This window comes from Carassius carassius, chromosome 41 (genome assembly GCF_963082965.1).
Source record: "Carassius carassius chromosome 41, fCarCar2.1, whole genome shotgun sequence".
Classification (NCBI taxonomy): domain Eukaryota; kingdom Metazoa; phylum Chordata; class Actinopteri; order Cypriniformes; family Cyprinidae; genus Carassius; species Carassius carassius.
In genome coordinates this window covers 6,904,169-6,927,351 of record NC_081795.1, presented here as the reverse complement: position 1 = coordinate 6,927,351, position 23,183 = coordinate 6,904,169, and the positions used below count along the sequence as shown (strand labels likewise).

Genomic DNA, 23,183 nt, shown 5'->3' with positions numbered 1-23,183 from the left:
CCATTCTAAAGATGAGGTCAAACGAGCTTGTTCAAAGTGCCATGAATCAGCAGCAAATAACTTAATTTTATTGCGTATTAAATGAACTAAATATTATTTTCTGTATATTACGTACTCAGTTGGCCTTCCTGTGAAAATCGAACTGAATTATAATCTTGTGTCTGGTGCAATAATTAATTACTTTTTCCCGATGCATTGACATTTAAGTGTATGCTGCCATCTAGTGTAGGCTAATACTTTGTAACAACAAACTCGCTGGGAGAAAATTTTCAACTACATAAACTCTTCTTGTTATGGCTGGTACTATATGCAGTTGTGTATGTGTATGCAAATTAACTTTCAAATATATTAAAAATATATAATATAGTCTATCATTAATAATTATAACATGCAAGTTGTTTTGTAATTTTTTTAACAATGTTATATTATAATAAATATTTATTAAAAAAATAGTAATGCACTTTCATATTCTTATAGTACACTTATATCAACGAATGTAGCCTATTTTGTAGCCAAAATCATAGGAAACCCTGCATCTTTTGGCATTTTGGTAAGGGTTTCGTAAGAGAATGTGAAAATCATAATTTGGTGCAGCTATAAATAAATAAAATAAGCAAACAGCTTGAATGCCAACCAGACCACAAGTCTCTTGATCATACTGTTGAACTATGGGGGGGAAAAAAATCCTAACTGGGTCTAGAGTCGCGTCTCATTGTTGCAATAAAGGATCTACCTTGATTTAAGCGGACAATAGTGGGCGTGGCACTGGATTATATGATGAATCAAAGTTCAGTTCATATGCTATTATAGCTCATTTATCTTGATTCGTATACATTTATAAGTCAGTTTGAATAGATCGTGGTATACCGTTGAATTGTCGGCGCTGGACAGTCTCCTCCCCCGCGAGGACCTGCATTTGAGACAGTCTCTTAGGTAGGTGTCTAGGTAGGCAGCTCCCTAACGTTTAAGACGTAGCCCTGCTCACTCGTATTCATTTATTGAAGCCCCCACCCCTCACCCCTCAGGAATACGATAAAGGCTGCCAGTCTGCATTGAAGCGAGGGATGTTCTAAGTCTAACGTAAAGAGCGCAAGGGGCAGACAGACACCGGCTGCAGCCCATCCGCCCCATCCCATCCAGCACAGCAGAGCACATGATTCTCTCCTCCTGCTCTTAAAACCATCACTAGCATCCTCTGGAAGAGATGACAAGCCATTAGATGTGTGCTTTCATATCGACTGTGCTCATCGGATACACTCGCACAAGTAAGATGAATATGCTTTTTTGAAGCATTTACATTTAGCCTATATTAGTGCATTCATATCGCTTTTTAATTGATGAAACATGTAATCACGACTTCATTGTGCTTTCCCTTTGGGCGTGTTTAAATAACTTGAATATTATAATTATTAAAATATATTATGTTATATAATTATAAAACAATAACACATTAATGTTTATCATTTAAAACGTAGGCTATATAAAACATTTTTTTTTAATTATATGTTTTTTTTTTGACAGTTGGATAAGCGCACGGAAATGTACATTTCCAAATGCTTATTTTAGCTTAATATACAATATGCCTACTTAAGAAAAAGAGAAAAAAGTCGGTGTGATATTCAGAATAAATGCAATTATATTTTAAACATAACTCATCTAGCCACATTTTCCCACAATTTTCCACAGAGATAGCCTACTACAGCCCCGGGTGTTGACATGGAGCTGGAGCATTTCGACGAACGGGACAAAGCACAAAGATACAGCCGTGCGGGTTCACGTGCGAACGGCCTCCCGAGCCCCACGCACAGCGCCCACTGCAGCCTATACCGAACCCGGACCCTACAGGCTTTGAGCTCGGAAAAGAAAGCCAAGAGGGTCCGGTTCTACCGCAATGGAGACCGGTACTTCAAAGGGATTGTGTACGCTATTTCCAATGACAGATTCCGCTCTTTCGATGCTCTGCTCGCAGACCTCACCCGCTCCCTATCAGATAATGTTAATCTGCCTCAGGGCGTCCGGACCATTTATACCATTGATGGGTCGAAGATTACCAGCATGGACCAGCTGGTGGAAGGTGAGCTTGGGTGTCTGTATATGGAGGGACACACACCAGTCAGTATCTTTTGTTTCTTGTTCAACTTGACATACTGTGCTACATGGTCAACTGTGCATTAGAACACAAGTGTCTAGGTTTGGATTTGTACCTGTTCTTCACATGAAGACAACAGGCTGGAAAATTATGGTTTTGAAACATGATAGTTAGTCTAAAGTGTTTATTAATAAGCTTTCCCAAGAAAGACTACTTTAAAAACTGACAACCTGCTTGTAGTGGGTTTATTGGGTACTAGACAGTCTGAAAGCTTGAACAAGCTGGACCACCAGTTACCATTTTCAAATGAGACATTCCAGCATTATTTTTCTGATGATATCTAAAGTCATAAAGAATTTGCCAACCTTTAAGACCACATTTGCTCTTTAAATAAAACATACCAGTGTTTAATTGGTCATTTTATTCCTTATGCTCTGATGTGAATGACAGTTATATGTCTCAGAGACCCAGAGAAATGTAATTAGTTATTTTAAAATTAACCTTTATTTGGGTAAAATTATTTTTATCCTAACCCATTAAAATTGAAAATCTAGGCAATCCAAAATTTTGATGAGTTTGTTTTGTCATCTGAAAGGATTTAGAGAAATAAAGCATTACATCACTTGCTTATCAATGGATAATGAATGGATGCCTGCAGTGAATGGAGTGCCATCAGAATGAGAGAACAGTTGATAAAAGCATCACAGTAAACTACAAGTCATCCACACATCTCCAGTCCAACAATTAATCTCTTGTGTAGTAAAAAAAAAGGTGTTTGGTTTAGGAAACAAATTTATCATTAGGACCTTTTAACTTTAAATCTTTGCTTCTGGCCAAAATGCAACATTTCTTGCAAGTGCCTTGCCCTGTTGTACTCTCACATCAAAATCCAATATGTTTGTTTAGAACTGTAGAAAGCCTGATCTGTGCACATTTCTCTCCTGATTTAGACAAGGCAACTTTTTAACTGAAGAAAGTAATATTGCGGTTAAAGGATTCATATTTTAGCTGTAAGCACAGGTTTAAAGTTAACTGATTTTTTTTTATATTACAAATACACAGCTTGTCTCTTGACAAGATATAAACTGATGGATTGTACTTATGTTGATGACTACAAGTCATATATACCAGCTATTTAAGCTCTCATTCTGACGGCAGCCATTCACTGTACAGTATCCATTGGTGAGCAAGAGATGTAATGCTGAATTTCTTCAACTGATGTTTTATTAACAAGGTTCGGGAGTAGCATGTTCAGATAATCAATCAGTTCAGCACAGGTTGAGCTCATCTAGGAACAATATATATACAGCCAACTTATACAGTTTTCTGGCATCCCTCCTCCACCCCAACTCCTCCCTCTTAACTATTGTCATACCAGAACAGGCTATAGGGGTGGTGGATATCTCTGTATTGTGTACACCAATCAGGGAATTTACTATGTGGAAAGTCATCACATTAGTTATGTTCCATATCTGGGGTCTACTGAACAAGGATCAAGCTTTTATTGTCTGTGAGTGGATATCAGAGAGCCCTATGATTTAAACCAATAGTCATTTTAAAATGCTCATTAATATTTAACAGCTTCTGCATCTCTATACCACTCCCTTCCTCTCAGTGTTGACCAATAAATCAAACCCGAGAACTGAAAGTTTGTCCTTGAATTATGTGTTAAATGACTCTGATCTGATTTTGAAATAGTAGCAGTGGCCATCACAGTGGTGCATTTTTATATAGGACACCTGTTCATTCATTAATTCTCAGTGTTACAGGGGTAGACATTTAAATTTATAGTTAAAAAAATAAAAAATTTTGTCATTTCTTTTCAGTGAATTTTTTGAGTCAGTTCACAAATTGATTGAAAGATCAGTTCTCAGTGATACTCACTCGTTATTTCACTTATTATTTAATTTTGTATCACAGGTGAGAGTTACGTATGTGGATCAATTGAGCCTTACAAGAATCTGGAATACACAAAGAATGTCAACCCCAACTGGTCAGTCAACGTCAAGACCGCTGCATCGGCACGAGCGCCCACCTCTCTGGCAAGCGCCAAGGCTGTTTCAATAGAAACCAAGGATAACAAGGATTTCATCCGACCCAAACTGGTGACCATAATCCGCAGCGGGGTGAAGCCTCGGAAAGCCGTGCGTATACTTCTCAACAAGAAGACGGCCCATTCATTTGAGCAGGTTCTCACGGATATCACAGATGCCATCAAACTGGACTCTGGAGTGGTCAAGAAGCTTTATACGGTGGATGGTAAACTGGTAGGTACAGTGGACATTTCATTTAAGTAGATAATTGCACTTTTGTATTTTTGGGTGCAGAATATGATATGATCGTTTGGTTGAAAGAACTATTTGGATAGATCAGTGGACTCAGGAGATGCTTGTGGTGCAGAAATTACACACTTCAGCTGTAAATAAAGCAAAGCTAGTCTCCTGACATTTACCTTAGTTAGTCAAACAAGATGTTTTTTGAGCTTCCTGCCCTGGTTTCTCTAAAGGTGAGGTTGCTCGTGCATCATCATCTCAAAGAGGTCAGTCAGTTTCTCACTCTCTCCTTCTTCAGCGATCTGCTTTTTTGCTCAGTTATTTGGTGAAACCGTATTTAGAGTTGCTAGAGCTGTACTTGTTTGTGTTAGTGTTAATGAGCCAAAAATGAGTACTGTAAATTAAATGCTGAGACTACTTTCAGACTTTACTTTTAAACAAACATAAAGTAAATGAGGTGCTCTCTGCTTCAGAATGTAATGACAAAACATTTATTTAATGCTGCAATCCAATTCTATTTATAAAAGAGAATTTTTATTGGTATGCATGCATTAAGAATGCTTTTGGTTGTTATTCTGGTTCAGTGTTATTTCGTATTATTTATATTCAATTATAGGATTACAATTTGGAATGGGCTATATATGTATATATTTATATAGTATTTTTCTTATTTTGTAATAATTCTGTTTAGCTTTAATTTAATTTTATTTCAGCTTTTGTATTAGTTTTTTTTTTTGTTAAAAATAACACCAATGCACTGCAAATTTTTTTAACGACAAGACTTGCTTATGTGTTCTAAACCTGCAACCTTGCAAGCTTATATTTTAATGATTTATGCCACTCTATTGTAGTGATTTCAGTATTTTTTTTCAGTACTTTGCTCATCAAGTGTTGCTGTTTTACTGCTGAGATATAAATTTCCGTAGATTAATTTGTGTTTATGTTGCTTGAATATGAGCAAAAGAGATTGATAGGGAGATAAAGGTAAATACTGTGGAGAAGGAGATGGAGGAAAGATATCAGACAGAGGGAGGCAGCCGTATGGCTGGGGACTGGGTGATGGTGACCTTTCTGTGTCTCCGCAGGAGCAGACTGATGAAATGACAAGCTGTCACCGGAGGGCGTTAAACTCATTGGCTTTCAGTGGTGTTATATTTTCCTCTGTTTACACCCACCGCAGCAGTCACAATTTAAGGTTGAACTTCATGCAAACAGATATTTCTAGGTTGGAATATCCCCTAATTTCTCACATCCCAAGTATGTGAAGGGCCTCTCCCCTCTCCTTGATTTCCCTCTTTTTGGTTTCCATGGCAGTCTGGTTGCTGGGGGTTGGTTGCTTAGGAACAGCCTCTGCGGCAGGAGGGGTGCATTAGTGGTGATGTTACAGGCCGGGGTTGGGATGATGGATGCTCAGGATTGCGATCAAACAGGCCTCTCACACGAGGCTGCATTATGCATGGCTGTTTATTTTCTCCTAGAGAAACATTTACTACACCCCCCAAAACATTGCTGTAACGGGTGATGATGTGCCAAGGGAATTGATTTTCTTGATTTGATGCATTGTGATCCTACATTTTCCAAAAAATGCTTTAGTAGGTTTGATATACAGTTTATATGAATACAGTCACTCAGGGGAGTCGGACTGGGGGTAAGACCAGTACTGATTACCAGGGCCCCAAAGGAAGAGAGGGCCCTTGAAAAGTCTGGAATATATATTTTCATGGGGAGGGGGGCCCATTAGGACTGCCTATGCATAGGGCCCGGGATCTTGTGCAGTCACTGCTCAGCATTTTTACACAGACAGAATTTATGTTGATAAAAAGCTTATTAGTAGGGCTGTCAATTGATTAAAAATGTAATTGAATTTATTACAATATATGCTGATTAATACAGCAAACTAATCCCAATTAATCCCATTATTCAATATTTGCTAAAGATGACTGTTGTGGCAGATGTATAAATTGTTGAATAGACAAAATCAACATGTTTGTTTTATTTCTACATCATTCATTGAATCCTATTTGAATGTTTAGATGGAAGTGCAATGCATTTGATTTATAGTGAATCAGCAGTTTGAAAAGTGCCCTCAGATATTTCTTGAGGCGGAAATTCAGACGATTTGGCCATCTAGGAATGGTTACTGTGAAATCTCTTAGTAGAAATAATTAAAAAAAAACATTTAGATTTAAATTATAAATGGAATAAATCTTGGCCTTAGCCTTTGCTTCCTGGCCTTATCTAACCTTCTTTTGAGAGGAAGTTCTCTCAGAGCGACTGATGCCATCTTTGAAATGTATTAGGATGTTATTGGTCAGTTGATCTGTTGTAAAACATTTTTCAGGATGGAACACTTGCTGATGAGTAACACCACTCCATACATTTGGGTTAAGTGCTCCAGCATCCTGACAAAATATTTAATTCTTCAGACTGACAGATCTATGTTGCTATAAAAACTAAGAACACTAAGAACTATTCATTACATGGATTTTTGGAATACTCGATTCTGATTGGTCAGTCACAACATTCATCAGTTTGATATTTCCTCACTCACGTTTATCCATAGCAATGCTAATTGAAACTGGCTTTCCTTATATTAGATTACATTACATAAGATTATATTATATTACAAAATATTAAATTAGTAATGTCTAAGTATTTATTTGCTTGGCAAGTAGATGTAATAAGCATGATAATGGTTAGCTAGACGGTCGTTAATCACAGCTGGTCATCGGGGTCTTAATCATACACCCTGCCAGGGTTTTATTTTGCGTTGATGACCAACTGACTGTACATTATCCCTTACATAGCAGACTTACTTTACCACTAATCTGACGACAATAACAAAACAAACGTTTCTTTCATGTTTGCACAGTGGAGTGATTCCTATAATCCTGGATTCTTTGAAGCCTTTTGTGGTGCTGTCCACTGGCTTTTTCATGTAAGCTTATTCTCATGTGAGACAGCCTGAGGATAGACAGACAGGCATTTCCCCTTTAATTCCTGCGGATGGCATGGGTCTCTTGTCGTCTGTGCCATAAATATTAGCTGAAAGGCTAAGAGAGCTCTTTCATTCACATATTAGCTTCCACACTGAGGAAATTTCCACAGATGGTCATGCTCATAAGGGCTGAACAGTGGCGAGGTTTCTGCTTGTGTCAGTTTCAGCGTAAGCATCCTTTTGACTCTGTCTGGGTTGAATGGATGTCCCAATGGGTGTTCTTCTTGTGAAGAGTGCTATAAGGCTGCATCATTGCCGTCGGCCAAGGTGTGGTATTTCACAACTCGGCAGAGGACCCTATGAAATCCATGTCATTTTTTTTTCAAATTCCATTTTATTTTTGTAGTTTTTTTTAATTTTTATTTTATTTTATTTCTGGATTCTGTTGTAATTTTTCTAAATTCCATTGTAATGGTAACATTTTATTTTAGTAATCAAAAAGCATGTCTAATTAATTGAAATCATGAACCTATATACAATTTAACAACAATTTATTGATATTTGGTCCTTATAAAATCTGTTTAATTTTTCCAAAACTTTCCAAAATTCTGTCCTTTCCATGTAATTTTTTCTGGAATCCATTATACTGGTGCAAGGATAAATGCAAAAGCATGTATTTCCAGTTGATTAATTCATTTATTAATTTATTTTTTTATAGTAATAAAACCCTATGATATGTTTTAAGAAGTTGTGTATATTTTGTTTTATATTTTATTTTCAATTATCAATTTAATTCATCTTTTAAATACTATCAAATGAACATTTTAAAATTCCTTTTATTTTTTGGCAAACAAAGTGCTGCACAACTGTTGAAATTAAAATATTCAAAAATGTACCAAATTTCATAAGTTTTTTATATTTATGACCGTATTCCGATTCTGCATCTTTGAAATCATAGGACCCTAAATTAGCGAATTTGTTTGACTTCAAGCCTTTTATGCTTGGTTTTGGGTTATTTGTTTGCATGTCTAGGTGTTTTTGAATCAGATGTTTCATTTGCTTCTTCTGAAATTACCTCATAATTTATTTTCCAAGATCCAAAACCTCCAAAATCCAAGAACTGGCATCTGTATCTATAATCAAATATGAAAATAGTTATGCCATCTACTAATGGTTAACCGCTGAACCTAACCAGCCTAACCTGATCAGGTCTGTAAGCCTTGTGAATGTTCAGTCTGTCCTGACAGTACTGTGGCTCCAGTGTAAACCCATGCAGTGACATGTGGGAGTATGAGTAACACTGCAACAAGCTGACTTGCATTTAGTCATTACTCATTATCTGCCACTGCTTGACTTATGTAATGCACCTCAATAGGCAGTTCAGTTTCCTCCTGAAAGGTCACCTCTTGCCATTACTGTGAAACATGAGTGACAAGAGTCCTTTCAGACCAAACAATGCTGCCATTTCAAAAATCAAGCACAAAAATATGGCTGACATAAAATGCATGGGTCGTCATCAAGAATAGGTTTTGTTATTACTGTACTATATTTTATTCTTATTGACAGGGTTTCCACACCTTTTGATAAATGCATTTCCTTGACTTTTAATTAGAGATGCACCGATTGCAATTTTCTTGGCCGATTCCGATTTCCGATTTTTTTAGTAAGGTTGAAATCACACTGTACTGGCTCCTGAGGCTACCACGCATGTGTCGTGGTACTCTCGTGAACGTGCATCGAAGACTGACATATAAGAGAAGAAATTGTTGAATAATGTCGTTATTTCTTTCTTTGTGCACAGAAAGTATTCTGACCTGATGACCTGAATCAGGTGTGTTTGATTACGGAGACATGTAAAACTTGCAGTGTTGGGGTGCCTCCAGAACCAGGGTTGGGAACCAGTGGTCTGTAAGCCAGGGTTATAATCAAGAATAAAACACTGAAAATAAACAATAACTGAAATATATATATACTTAAACTTAATTTATTCAGCTAATTGCCAAGGCAACATTTCTCATTTTTGTTTAAAGTTGATGTACTTAAATAAATAAAACTAAATAAGCTAAAATGAATAAAAATAAATTAATAAATGAATTGATACATACAGTAATATTACAAAGACATATTTAAAATAATAAAAAAATACAACGAAATTACTAAAACTAACTCAAATTAAAGTGAAAGCAGAAAAAATATAAACAAATACTATAATAGTATATCAATGACACGCTGTAAGGAAGTACCACAAGTGCCACCTGCAGGATTCTGAACTCTTTAGTGATTTCATGCTATCACTATCATACAGTGCAAAGTTAACTCTAATGGTATATCTCCACCTCATAAACATCTCAATAATAAATGATAACTCTCCAGGATGCTTTTACCCAACAGGAAATATTTTGATGGTGTAGATATTATAGATTAGACACCATTTGCTTATGGTCTTTTGTGCACATTGTGCCCCACTTAAATACAATCACTTATTGATATTTAATAGTAAAATTCCTCAATGGAATAAACCATTTCAGATTTTAATTTTATATTAAGTACTTATTAAGAATAACATATACGGTCACTTTATTTCAGTTCTCACTATTAACAAACCATTAACTATGACATTTGCATCACTAAACTCCCAATTTGTTGCTAATTGATAGTTAATAAGGTAGTGGTTAAGTTTAGATATTGAATAGGATTAGGGATGTAGAATTTAGTTATGCAGAATATGCGCTTTATAAGTATTAAATATGTTAATGATAAGCATTCTAATAAGCAACTAGTTAATAGTGAGAATTAGTCCCTATAATAAAATGTTACCATGCCTACTATTCATTAATAGTTTTACGAGTCTGTGTCTTAAAGATTCGCCACCACAGTCTTGCCCATGTGTTTCTAACCTGTGTTTAAGAAGTCCTGAATGGCATCAGTGAGCACAAGCTGGCTGCGTTTGCCTGATGAAAGCTTCTGGGTGTTTAACAGCAGGGGTCTGTCCAGATCTATGATCTGTGGGTTATTGCTGGGACATGTGGCGGTGTCACTGAGTCCATGCTGAAAGGAAATCAATGCTCTCCCCCCACCATCTTACAGTGTTTGGCTTGCCTTTCCTGCTCTACTGAATATGTAGATCTGGTTCAGTTCTATGGCAGGGAAATTGTCCATATTGTAGTTACTCATTTTAGGAAATCTGAATGTTATTTTGCTTTGTGGCAGATGATAATGCACAGATGTCTGCTGTAGAAAAATCTGGCTTTGTTTGAACTGTAATTCTTCAGTCTCTATTCAGTCAAAGCGGGAGTTCGGTATAATTTAACCAAACTCCCGCTTTGAGTGAATAGAGACTGAAGAATTACAGTTCAAACAAAGCCAATTTCTTCTACAGCCGACTCACTATGGACATTTGAATGGAAAATAACTATGTGAATATTATTCAGAATCCTCTCTTTGTGTTCCAAAGAACAAGATAACAGCATATGGGTCTGGAATTATATGAGTGTGAGTAAATAATGACTGCAGTATTATTTCGGGTGGGTTCGTTTTAAGGTTGTGCTGGAAGCGTCCTTCAATACAGCAGTGATGTTAATTTAAAACCGTATTCTATAAAAAATAACAAGATTAATTTGCAAATAACATCAACCAAAATAAGAAAGAAAAGAAATTAAGTTACCTTATGATAACATAATTCTGGTAGATTAAATGTAATCCAATGTTCCTCTCATCATTTAGTCACTACACTTTGTCAACCTGGCCTAGATTTCCCTTACGCTTCCAGCGACAGACCCAGCACAACCTCAGAACCCAGACAGACTATTTCTAGCAAATATGCTAATGTATTTCCTGAGAAAAATCCTTCCTGGTGAAATGGGAGACAACCCCCACACAGGTGATCTAAACTGTGATAGCATATGTCTCAGTGTAATGAAAATTTGGGACTGCACAGAGCGAAAGACTATAAATTAATACATCAAGGTCTAGTTTGTACTATCAGTACCATTACTCATGTTTTGAGATGTCTCTCTCTCTCTCACACACACACACACACACACACACACACACACACACACCTAAAACTGTACTGTAATGGATTACCTTACTAACTACAATTTGTGTAACATTTTATTTATGTGTACATTATTATAGATTATTATGAATGCGTTTGTGGTTTTTAAGCAACTGAAAAGCTTCCCCTCACACGCCTTTAGCAGAATCCTTAAGAATCTAGTGAATTATTCGTGTGCATCAGTTCATAACACCCATATTTATTCAGGAGACAAATAGCCTTATGAAATATGAAAAATAAGAAGGCAGCTGATGTGGATATTGTGACCTGTGCATGAATACTTGCAAGTAGGGTTTGTCGAATTACACACTCTGCATCATGATTTGGTGAAAAGAAAGCTTCATTTAGTCAAAGATCATTCCCCAAACTCTTAAAGGCTTTGCGTACTTGTGCATTATGGATCTGCAGATAAGTGTCAGTAATGGCTTCACAGATGAACCACATCATAGTAATGCATTGAGAGGAAAAGCCAGTAAAAAGCTTCCTGTCGAACAGGACATAAACCTGCAGGAGGTGCTCATGGAACCTCAGAGAAGGTCATATCTTTGTATCACCCTGATTTATTTATGATACATCCTCATAGCTGATGCTTACAGTAATGGATAACTAAATATTATTGTTCAATTATTTCATTCTAAACATGCTACTCGCTGCTATCTACTAACTTTGTTAGGACATGAAGTCAACCAGTCAACAGAAAGTTAACTGAGGTTAGAAGATCATTTTTCCTGTATTTTAAGAGGTTTCGGAAGAAATGGAGTACATCGTATCCTGGCATCGTTTCACTTGAATCCAATTTTATTTACTTGTAGAGCCAGTTAAAGTCCCTACTGTACTTCAGATGGTAGATATGGATTACAAAATTCATCAGATTTGAGCGTGTTTTTAAGTTTTACGGCTGCCTGGTACAAAATGTTCTTGCCATCAGATTGATTTACCCTTTGCAATCAAAGTAAAATGTAAGAAGAAGATTAGTTTTTCCGATTATGACGGTTCTTCATCTTCTAAATGTGAGTGGTGTCATCAGGATTTTAAAGATTGCTTCTATATACTGTCCTGATTTTGCAAAGCCTATTCACGTATTATTATGATAATTTGGGGCCGAAATATGGCAGGTGCCTTCAGGGGCTTCAGGGGCATCAGAGATGCTAAAATAAAAATGTTGGATAGGAGAAGAATAAGTATTGCTTGTAAGAATTAGTTATGTGGCCTTGTTGGTGGCAGCTGCAAAATGAGGTGTCTGCACCATCTTGTGGTGATCAGGAGAAATATACGCACGGATGAAAATGGCATGTTTAAATTCATAATTTGGTTTTTTTGTTTAATTTTCAGCCAGTGGATGCTTTTGGGCTTGTTAGGCTCCAGGTATGTATTTACACATTTAAACCAAGTAGCACTGTTGTAGAATAGACTGTAATAAACTATGTTTCGCGTTAAAGTATTTTATTTGATTTCAAGCTTATATCTGATTTAAAGAAAGCAAATGGAATGTTTATTAAGATTATAAAAATAATCATGTCCGTAAAACTTTGTATCTTTCCACACAGTCAGTTTAAAAATGTATTTTAACTCATAAAATATGGTAGCTTCAGTTTGTGGTTTAGAAAAAGCTTATATTTTTTTATTCCACCTTTGAAATTAGTTGAATAAGTAAGTACACGTTAGTTCTAACGCAACAGCTTATATTGTTGTTAGTTTGCATGCTTTCCAGAAGGTGGTGCTGCAGCACAAGGTGAAATTTCGTGCACAACCCGACAGACAAAACTTGTGATCAGACTGCCAGATTTTGCAGATTCTCAGCTAAAGACTATGTCAATAATATTGCTACTGTTATAAAATGACTGCACAGTTTATTCCCTTTCTTTTAAATCTTTACAGCACAAAAAACAACTGAGCTTATTATGAAGACTCTCTCTGGCTAGGATATTTACCACTGCTGTAATGACTTTTATAACTATCAACCACTATACACAATGCATCGTTAAATTAGATTTGTCATTAGAATTCATTAGATCTGTCATTGTTCAATTTATGTGCATAATCTTTAAGAACAGATGTCTTGCCTTTAAAATATTAGGTGGAACCTCTGCTGTGTTGCACACAAAATATCACACATACAGTAGCAGGCTTATTATCCGACTTTTGTTGCTTTCATCAGTGTTACCATTTATACTGTTGTAATATCACTGAATATTGGATCATTCACTCTTTTTGCACCCAGCATGAGAGCATTGGCTCACTTTGTGCCTCCTGACTGAATCATCTTACTCTGATCTTGGTGATGACGTCACTGTTGCTACAGCAACAAGTTCTCATTGGTATGTGTAGATGATACATAAAGTGAGATGCTAAACTGCTTCTCATTCATGCATCTGTATGAATCACTGATCACTGACCTTTAGAATGAGGATGTTAAACACGGTTTCAAATCGACCCTTTCATCTGAGCCTTGAATTATTGACTTTATATGAGTGGATTGTTTTATTTAGCCTATTCCAGCCTAATTCATTTATTTAGCCTAATATCTACACTGTTTAGGCTAAGTATTTTGTATTTAATTAGAAAATGCATCTATTTACAAGCTAAATCATATATATTTTTTCAGTTCTAGTGAGTTTTATATTGTGATTAAGTGACATTTAATGTGTTTATCTGTATTAGGACCTCAAAAAGAAAGAAAATATACACTATAGGAGTAATGATGCTGAAAATTCAGCTTTGCATCACAGGAATAAAATTTTTTAAAAATATATTAAAATAGAAAACTATACAATATTCCTGTTTTTGCTGTATTTTTGATCAAATAAATGTAGCCTTGGTGAATGAAGGAGACTTTCAAAAACATTATATATATAAAAAAAATTAAAAATCTTACCAACCCCAAACTATTGAACAGAATTGTATTTTCATATAATAAGTCTACCTCTGCTATTTTTGTAGGTGGCATGCCTTCAGGACTTCTTTGGTGAAGATGATATATTTATTGCCTGTGGCCCAGAGAGGTTCCGCTACCAGGATGACTTCTTGTTGGATGAGAGTGGTAAGATCATGGATAATGTGTCCGTGCCTTTTTAAAGCATGACTGTTTTCCTAAGACCAACAACAACTGTGCCACAAGCCTTAGTTACAAAAATAACTAGATTGATACATTTAAACAAGCTTTATTGGCAAATAAACATCCAGTCCAATATTGTATTATTTGAGAATTAAGGTTTTAATTTCAGATAATAAGCTCTTCCACCGGTGTTTGTTTTAATTCATTAGCTATAGCATTTGTTTACTGCTGTCAGAATCAGTGTTGTCACTTGCATAATATTAAAGCTGTACTGACATTAACAGCAAATGTGTTTTCCATTTGTAAAATGCTGCTTTTTGTAAACAAAAGTTAAAAACCATTTTTGTTTAGCAGTATCATAATTAGCTGACATTTTTAACTTATTATGACATTAGTTGTTTATTATCCATTATTTATTATAATTAATAAATAGCCATTGACATTTACAGTGCAGAATCATGCACCAGAGCTATTTTAAAATCCTGTTGATAGACATATTGACTATGGTGTCTGAGAGCAAACCAGCCTGTCAGAACTCCTCTGATCAGACCTCAGGCTGACATGTTTGGGTCAGAATGAGGTTGCGGTAGATTGATCGGCGGTGACATCAGGTCATCCACACAGATGAGATGTTCTTCAGTGTGTTTTACAAAGACAGGAGGATCATAGTGTAGAGCTGGAACCGAGAAAGATTTGATTCAGATGAAAGATTCAGATGTGTTTCTCTTTTGCTGCTTTCTCAGAGTGCAGGGTGATGAAATCGCAGTCCTATGGCCGTATTTCTCCCATGCAGGGCCGCTGCTCTCCCCGCAGCAGTGGACCTTCGAGAAGGAGCAAGTCCCCTGGTTCCAGCAGCTCAGGTATGGGTTTTATATACAGTGTACTCAGTGCAACTTATAACATCTAAGTGAAAGATATAACACCAACAAAAACTAAAAACCAGAATCACTGAGTTGGAAAAAGGATCACTCCCCTCCTAAAAATGACTTGTGAATTCAATCAAGTGTAGCTATTCACCTTCTCAATGGCACACAATCAACCACTTTATGGGTGGCAAGGCACTGTCAAAAGATCTCCAGGATAAAGTTGTGGACAGGCACAAGTCAGGAATTGGACACAAAACAATTTTTCAAAGGCTTTCTCAATACCTAGAAGCAGAGTGAAGTCTATTATTAAAAAGTGGAAGGTATTTTGTTCATCACAGACCCTCCCTGGATCAGGACGTCGCTCCAAACTGGATGAAAGAGCCAGGAGCAAACTGTTCAGAGAGGCCACCAAGAGTCCTACAGAAACTTAGAAACAACTGCAGGAATTTATGACAAAGAGTGGTCATTGAAAAAACCCATGGCACTTCTCGTAAAGAGTAGGGGTGTAACCCCAGTGTCCTGGCCAAATTGCCCCCCAGGCCTGTCAATCATGGCCTCCTGATAATCCCAAACCACTTAATTGGCTCTATCTCTCTCGTCTACCTGTAGCTGGTGTGTGGTGAGCGCACTGGGGCCGTTGTCCTGTGGCTGCCATCGCATCATCCAAGTGGATGCCGTGCACTGTTGGTGGTTGACGAAAGACCCCCCACATGATTGTAAGGCACTTTGGGTGTACAACAATACACAATAAAGCACTATATAAGTGCATCATTCATTCATTCATTGTGTGCATGTGACAACAATATCACAAATTCTTCACAAATGTGGCTTGTATGGGAGGGTTGCAAGAAAAAAGCCACTCCCCAAAAAAGGCCACATATAGTCACAACTGAGCTTTCCCATTGGGTGGTTCTTTCTATACACACTGAAGTAGGCTGACACTCATGTGCAGGAGTGACTCGTGTAATTTAAACCGGTTACTTGTCAGTTGATTCATTGCCGTCTCAGAATTTAAAGGTGTAAATTTCAAACATGTATGAGTGGATAACCTTAATTATCTTCAGATCTCAAACACATATTCTGTTTCTCAGAAGACAAATTAGGGAAGTAATTCAGGCGACACTTCCGACGACATCTCTAATGAGCTCTTGCGTCAATTAGCAGATCCATTTAATGGGATGTTTCAGTGTTCAAGTCACCGTGATGCTTGTGTTTGGTGTTGATGTAGTCTGATTGTCTACTTAGCTGGAACTTTTCATAGAGTTCTGGTAATGAAAACCAACTTTTATATGAGTGAATGATTAGATGGATGGATTATTAGATTTCTGAACCATTTGTAGCTCGCCCAGATGCTAAAACCACCAGAATGCTGAATCAGCCTGAGTACTCTATTCTATTCTATTCTTATTGTGATCCATTTTGTAGTTTTCTTTTTTTTATTCTGTCCTATTCTATTCAATTATATTCTGTTTTATTTATGATTTTCACTTCAAAATGTTGTCCTGAACATCCAGTTGATCTAGGTTTCATTATTTTTTCCCAAAATAGATCATGAATCATCACTTCCTGATGTTGATGTTCCTGGCAAACACCAGGCATTCATCCGGTCAAGCATTTATCACTTAGTAAGCTGTATAGAGACATGTCAAAAACAACAACAAAAACAGAACAATTATTGTGCTTTAGCAAGGGCCTGTTCTTCACATTTTGTATTCCAGCCAGGTACAAAATGAGTCCTCAGAACTGGCTCGCTGCGCGTGCTGTTTTGTAATGAGCCAGTACTGAGTATCAACCTCATTCTTTGAAAAGGGTTGACAAAGTGCAGAAATGACATAGGTGCGCGTAAACTGGGTGATTGGGCTAAATTGTTTACGAGGGATATCGCTAATGTTGTTTTGGGAGAACAGACTTGTTTGGCTACCAGATAGGCGAGAGTGTGAATGATATATGGAAAGAGGTACCTGATTACAAATATAATGCTTCCAACCTCTGGCAGAATGTTTCACAGGACAGAGATCTGCCATGTAGTCTTGAACAAACAAATCTGGAGTAATTGTTTTTTTATTGATCTGAAAGGTCATTCAAACAGCACAAGTGTTATTTTTGTGTCACTGATCTATACACTCCCTAGCCACATTATTAGGCACACCTTGCTTGTACCGGGTTGGACCCCCTTTTCCCTTCAGAACTGCCTTAATTCTTCGTGGCATAGATTCAACAAGGTGTTGGAAACATTCCTCAGAGATTTTGGTCCATATTGACATGATAGCATCCCGCAGTTGCTGCAGATTTGTCGGCTGCACATCCATGATGCTAATCTCCCGTTCCTCCACATTCCAAAGCTGCTCTGTTTGGATTGAGATCTGGTGACTGTGAAGGCCATTTGAGTAAAGTGAACTCATTGTCATGTTCAAGAAACCATTCTGAGATGATTTGAGATTTGTGACATGGTGCATTATCCTGCTGGAAGTAGCCATCAGAAGATGGGTACACTGTAGTCATAAAGGGATGGACATTTTCAGCAACAATACTCAGGAAGGCTGTGGTATTTAAACGATGCTCAATTGGTACTAAGGGGCCTAAAGTGTGCCAAGAAAATCTGAATCTTAATCTGAAGGACGCAGCAGAAATCGAGACTCATCAGACCAGGCAATGTTTTTCTAATCTTCTATTGTCCAATTTTGGTGATCCTGTGTGAATTGTAGCCTCCGTTTCCTGTTCTTAGCTGACAGGAGCGGCACCCGATGTGGTCTTCTGCAGCTGTAGCACATCTGCTTCAGGGTTCAACATGTTGTGCATTCAGAGATGGTGTTCTGCATACCTTGGATGTAATGAGTGGTTATTTGAGTTACTGTTGCCTTTCTGTCATCTCTACTGTTGCTCATTGGATATTTTCTCTTTTTCTGACCATTCTCTGTAAACCATAGAGGATGGTTGTGCATGAAAATCCCAGTAGATCAGCAATTTTTGAAATACTCAGACCAGCCCGTCTGGCACCAACAACCCTTCCACATTCAAAGTCACTTAAATCCCCTTTCTTTCCCATTCTGATGCTCAGTCAACTTCTGCAAGTCGTCTTCACCACATCTACCATAGATGCCTAAATGCATGGAGTTGCTGTCATGTGATTGGCTGATTAGCAATTTGTGTACCAAGCAATTGAACAGGTGTACCTAATAAAGTGGCTGGTGAGTGTGTGTGTGTGTGTGTGTGTGTGTATATATATATATATATATATATATATATATATATATATATGTGTGTGTGTGTGTGTGTGTGTGTTATCAAGTCATCAAAATAAATAACACTGCTCTAGTGGTTTTTGGATATTTTAGGGAAAATTTACATATTGTGTCTTTAATTAATTCACCAGAGGAAACACTAACCATCACTCATTTAGTTGTTTAGTTAAGACTGTTGATTTATTTTGCTAATTATATTTTATTAAACAGTGAAACATTTAAGTATATCATAATATATAACATATTTATAGCATTAATAAATCAAAAGACATATCAAAGTCATATCATTAATGACTTTTTACATTTTTTCACTATAAATTATAGTTGACTTGATCTTATGAACAGTACATTTAACAGTTAACATTTACGTGAATTGTCCAATCAATTAGTTTTTCACCATATAGATTAAGGAAACTTACTGTTTAACTAACTCACAGGGTTATACTGTAGATAATTCACAGGGTTTTAACAGTCTTTTACATTACAATTACGGCCATTGTTATAGTGTATAAACTATAAAGCCCTCTAATCATCAACATCCTTCCTTAAAAAACTATATGTAAATATACATATAAAGTGTGATCAAATTTGAAAGTGAACTTCTCACCACTTCCTTGTCACTATCGTCTTCTGACTAATGTTTTTCTCAAGTTTGCCGTTTGGTAATCACACACACGAATGACGGCTGATCTGATAGTCCTTCAAATCTGTTTTCCATCCCAAAAATAACACGGTGATGCATTCTCACTCTCTCCACATGCTGAATTATGTCAGGCTGTGATAGTGTACACAGATGGCGAGGAAACACGATATTCAGATCACAGTGACACACAAACACAGAGTAACATTTAATATATAAGACTGAGATTTCTTTGATACTTAATGTGCTTTGAATGTAATCATATTAATGGCCGAATCTCTGAATCATTGTGTAATCTGAGCTTCAAACAGCATTATTTGTATTCACACAGTGCTTGAGATACTTCAAAAATCCACTCACTACACCGCGTCATCCGCTCGGCTTTACTTACACCATTCAGAAGCATCTTCATAGCGTTTAGCTGTGAGGTCTTTTTGAGATCTTTATAGTCACCCACACAGACAGCGCTACGACTATGATACGGCATGTTTATGAGCTAAACTCCTCCCTCTGTGGCTGTTTATGATGTAAGGTGTGCGCAGAAGGCTGCCTATGATCAGCCAGCAGACACACACTACATACATCCTCTCCTCCTCTCCCACTCTCTCATTCATACTCTCACTGCCTAACAGTCACTATGAGCGCAGGAGGAATCGCAGTTTGCTCTGGCAGCGTGCTGCATACTTTAGCAGTTAGGACAAACGGGTTTGTGCTGCAAACTCGTAAAGGTGAGATATTTCGAATTTTGTATTGTATCGGAATGAAGGGTTGATATTTATGCATTGCAGATTTTTCATGATACTAGTGTTCGTCATATTTCTAAGCATTATGTTTATGCTTCTCATAAGGATCTATATGTAGTGAAAGTGCTGTAATGATCAATGCTTGATATAATAATGCCTAGTGTAAGTACTTATGCATATATTGTAATAATTTATTTCAATTAAGTATATATTTTACCTAATTTAATTAGAATTATATTAAACTTAAAGAATTATCAAGGCTAAATGTATATTTAATATTAAAAACGTGCATTTTCTTAAAGCATTTTCAGAGAAACAAATTATATATTGCATCATATAATTTTTATTATTATTATTATAATTTTGTATTTATTATTATAATTTTTATTATTAGAACCTTTTGGCATTATTTCTGTGACAATTTAGCAAATGCAACCAAAAAATGATCATAAAAATGACTCATTTTCTTCAAGCAAATTGAGTTTGGTGTGAAATATGTCATTCTTGATCTGATGTATGAGATTTACCGACCTGGCTTGATTCATATTCCATCAGTAGCTAGATCTGAATCCTGTTTTTCTGTATTTCAGTTAACGGTACAGCAGGTAGTCAGCTCTCGACCCCACGGTCAGGCAAATCTCCCAGTCCATCTCCCACCAGTCCAGCCAGTCTGAGAAGACGAAGGGTGAGATTTAAAATCCCATGATGTAACTAACTCAAGTGGAACTGACTTATTTACTTTTTTTAGAATATCTTTCACTGCATCAAGCAAAACCATCAAGCCATTTCACCTTTCTGATTGACCCTAATTGTATTCCAGGTGCTTTAATTTGTCAATATAGTACTGAATTGCAGTTGAGCACATCCATGCTAAATAATTCCACGTTCACCCAAAATGTTTCCTAGCAACAACAGACAAGCTTCTTGACCTGGCTGTGTGCCTGTTCATTTCCACTCTCTCTGGGATAGACCTAAATCATACGGTTTGACAACATTACCCTGTTTGTCTGCTTTGCTAACATACAGTGTTAAATTAGATATAATTGCTTGTGTTCTGTTGCTCAAACAAGTGGAATTACTAACATTCTATTAAAATTCATTTAGCTGTATATTCTAAAAAAACTAGTTGATTTTCACAACAGTGTCAAAACGGTGGACTTTTTATTTTTATTTTTTTATTACTGGATTAATGGCTGCTAAAAATGCAGCTTTGTCATAGCAGGTACACATTACATTTTTTTAATCTATTCAGATAGAAAATAGTTATTTTTAATTGAAATAATATGTCCTGATATTATTGTTCACAATTATTACAAATTCTTACTGACCCCAAACTTTCGAACAGTAGTGTCTATATACAAGAATGTATACAGTAGCCTACATATGCTAATAGATTATTTGGAATAGCTTTAAATATTATCGCCTGCTGAAATGGAGATGTAGTGCCTGAAGACAAACATGCAACATTGTTTCAACTGAATAGCCTTTTGAATATAATATTCAGTGCAGCAAATATAGTCTGTCTGAAAATTGATTCATTCTTGGCTGTTTAAATAAATATGTGATGGTGTCAGTGGATTAAACATGGCTGAATTTCACCTCGCCTGCCCCGCTCCAGTCTTGAATATTCTTAGCACACCCAAGCTGTTTCCATAGAAACTGATCTTTTTTTTCCTCTTCAGTACCTCTACTTAGTTTAAAGGGATAGTCCATCCAAAAATGTAAATTCTGTCATTATTTGCTCACACTCAAACCTGTATGAGTTTCTTTATTCTGTGAAACTAGAAGTTAGAAATAAAGAATTTCCATTTTCTTTCGATTTCCAATGATGAATGAAAATCAATGGGAACCAAGACTGTTAAGTTATCAACGTTATTCAGAATATCTCTTTTTTTTTTTTTGGTCACCAGAAGAAGGAAATTTCACGAAAGAGTAAAGTATGACAATTTCCAAGATCCCTTTGGGTCTATTTAATGCAGAATATCAATATTCATGTTTTATATAGTAACCTAATAAAAGACAAAACAAGTTTAGTCTCTTTACTAACTTTTTTTTGTTTAAAGTTGTAAATTGGCCCTTCAATCTCGCTGACAGGGCTCTCAGCACAGTGGCTCCTCCCTCTCTCTGGCCTCCACCAAGGTGTGCAGCTCCATGGACGAGGGCGATGGGCCGGCCAGTGAAGGTGAGGAACCCTGGGAAACTCTGACGAAGGTTTATCATTATTGTCTTATCATCTTCATCTGAATGTTACATCCCAAATCTTTTTCCTTCTAGCTGAGCTGATTGAGGATTGTCCTCAGGTTCCTGCCTCCATAGCCGAAAGGTACAAGGTGGGACGGATGATCGGCGATGGGAACTTTGCTGTGGTCCGTGAGTGTGTAGAGAGGTCCACAGGGCGAGCGTATGCACTGAAGATCATTAACAAGAGCAAATGCAGAGGGAAGGTGAGACGACTTGAATATTTTCTATAAAATACTGTTCAGTGAAGACAATGCACAATTTTTGATATCAAACAAAATAATGATGCAAGATCATCCGCGTTACATTGCACGGCTTGTCTGTGGCTCACAGGAACACATGATCCAGAATGAGGTGTCCATTCTCCGGAGAGTGAAGCATCCTAATATTGTTCTGCTGATTGAAGAAATGGACACATACAGTGAACTCTACCTGGTCATGGAGCTGGTCAAGGTGAAACATTTGACATTTACGTATATAAATATGTTGCAATATGAATTAAGTTGTTGAAGTTGTTTTTACACATATAATTTATTTTATTAAGCAAGAATGCATTCAATCGATCAAAAGTGATAGTAAAGACAATTGTGTTTGCGTAATGTTGCAAAAGATATCTATTTCATGTCAATTTCAAACTTTGCATGTTCAAATTTCTATTTATTAAACAATCCTTCACAGAATAAATTACATTTTAAAATATTAAAATAGAAATGTATTGTTTTCAATTGTAGTCATATTTCATAATATTACTGTATGATGTACTTTACTATATTTTTGATCAAATAAATGCAGCTTTGGTGAGCATAAGAGACTTCTTTCGAAAACATTAACAAATATCTTTCAAACAGCAAATGGTAGTGAATATGTTGACTTCATACTGTAGACACTATAGAAACATAATAAGAAACAGACAACTTTTCAGTAATGTTTTTTTTTAGATTGCATTAAACTCGACTGCTCAGATATTGCCCCTGAATGAGCGATGAAACTGTGTGTGCATGAACAGGGTGGCGACCTCTTTGATGCCATCACCTCCTCCAAC

The 23,183-nt window shown here is 36.6% G+C and overlaps 1 protein-coding gene across 4 annotated transcripts in view; it reads left to right on the top strand.

The window, feature by feature from the left end:
* Window positions 1–1,055: 1,055 nt before the first annotated feature.
* Window positions 1,056–23,183, top strand: part of dclk1b (doublecortin-like kinase 1b) — a 26,516-nt gene continuing 4,388 nt past the window's right edge. The window contains exons 1-10 of one of the 4 annotated variants that reach the window (XM_059534206.1): window positions 1,056–1,265; window positions 1,687–2,074; window positions 4,010–4,356; window positions 14,298–14,397; window positions 15,156–15,272; window positions 20,494–20,588; window positions 21,998–22,085; window positions 22,178–22,347; window positions 22,475–22,594; window positions 23,148–23,183. The exon at window positions 23,148–23,183 is cut by the window's right edge and continues 111 nt beyond it. In XM_059534206.1, coding sequence (XP_059390189.1) covers window positions 1,717–2,074; window positions 4,010–4,356; window positions 14,298–14,397; window positions 15,156–15,272; window positions 20,494–20,588; window positions 21,998–22,085; window positions 22,178–22,347; window positions 22,475–22,594; window positions 23,148–23,183 — 1,431 coding nt within the window. In that variant the 5' untranslated portion in view covers window positions 1,056–1,265; window positions 1,687–1,716. Of the gene's footprint in view, window positions 1,266–1,686; window positions 2,075–4,009; window positions 4,357–14,297; window positions 14,398–15,155; window positions 15,273–19,539; window positions 19,889–20,493; window positions 20,589–21,997; window positions 22,086–22,177; window positions 22,348–22,474; window positions 22,595–23,147 lie in introns of those variants that run through there. The other 3 variants (XM_059534205.1, XM_059534204.1, XM_059534207.1) reach the window with 3 other exon arrangements.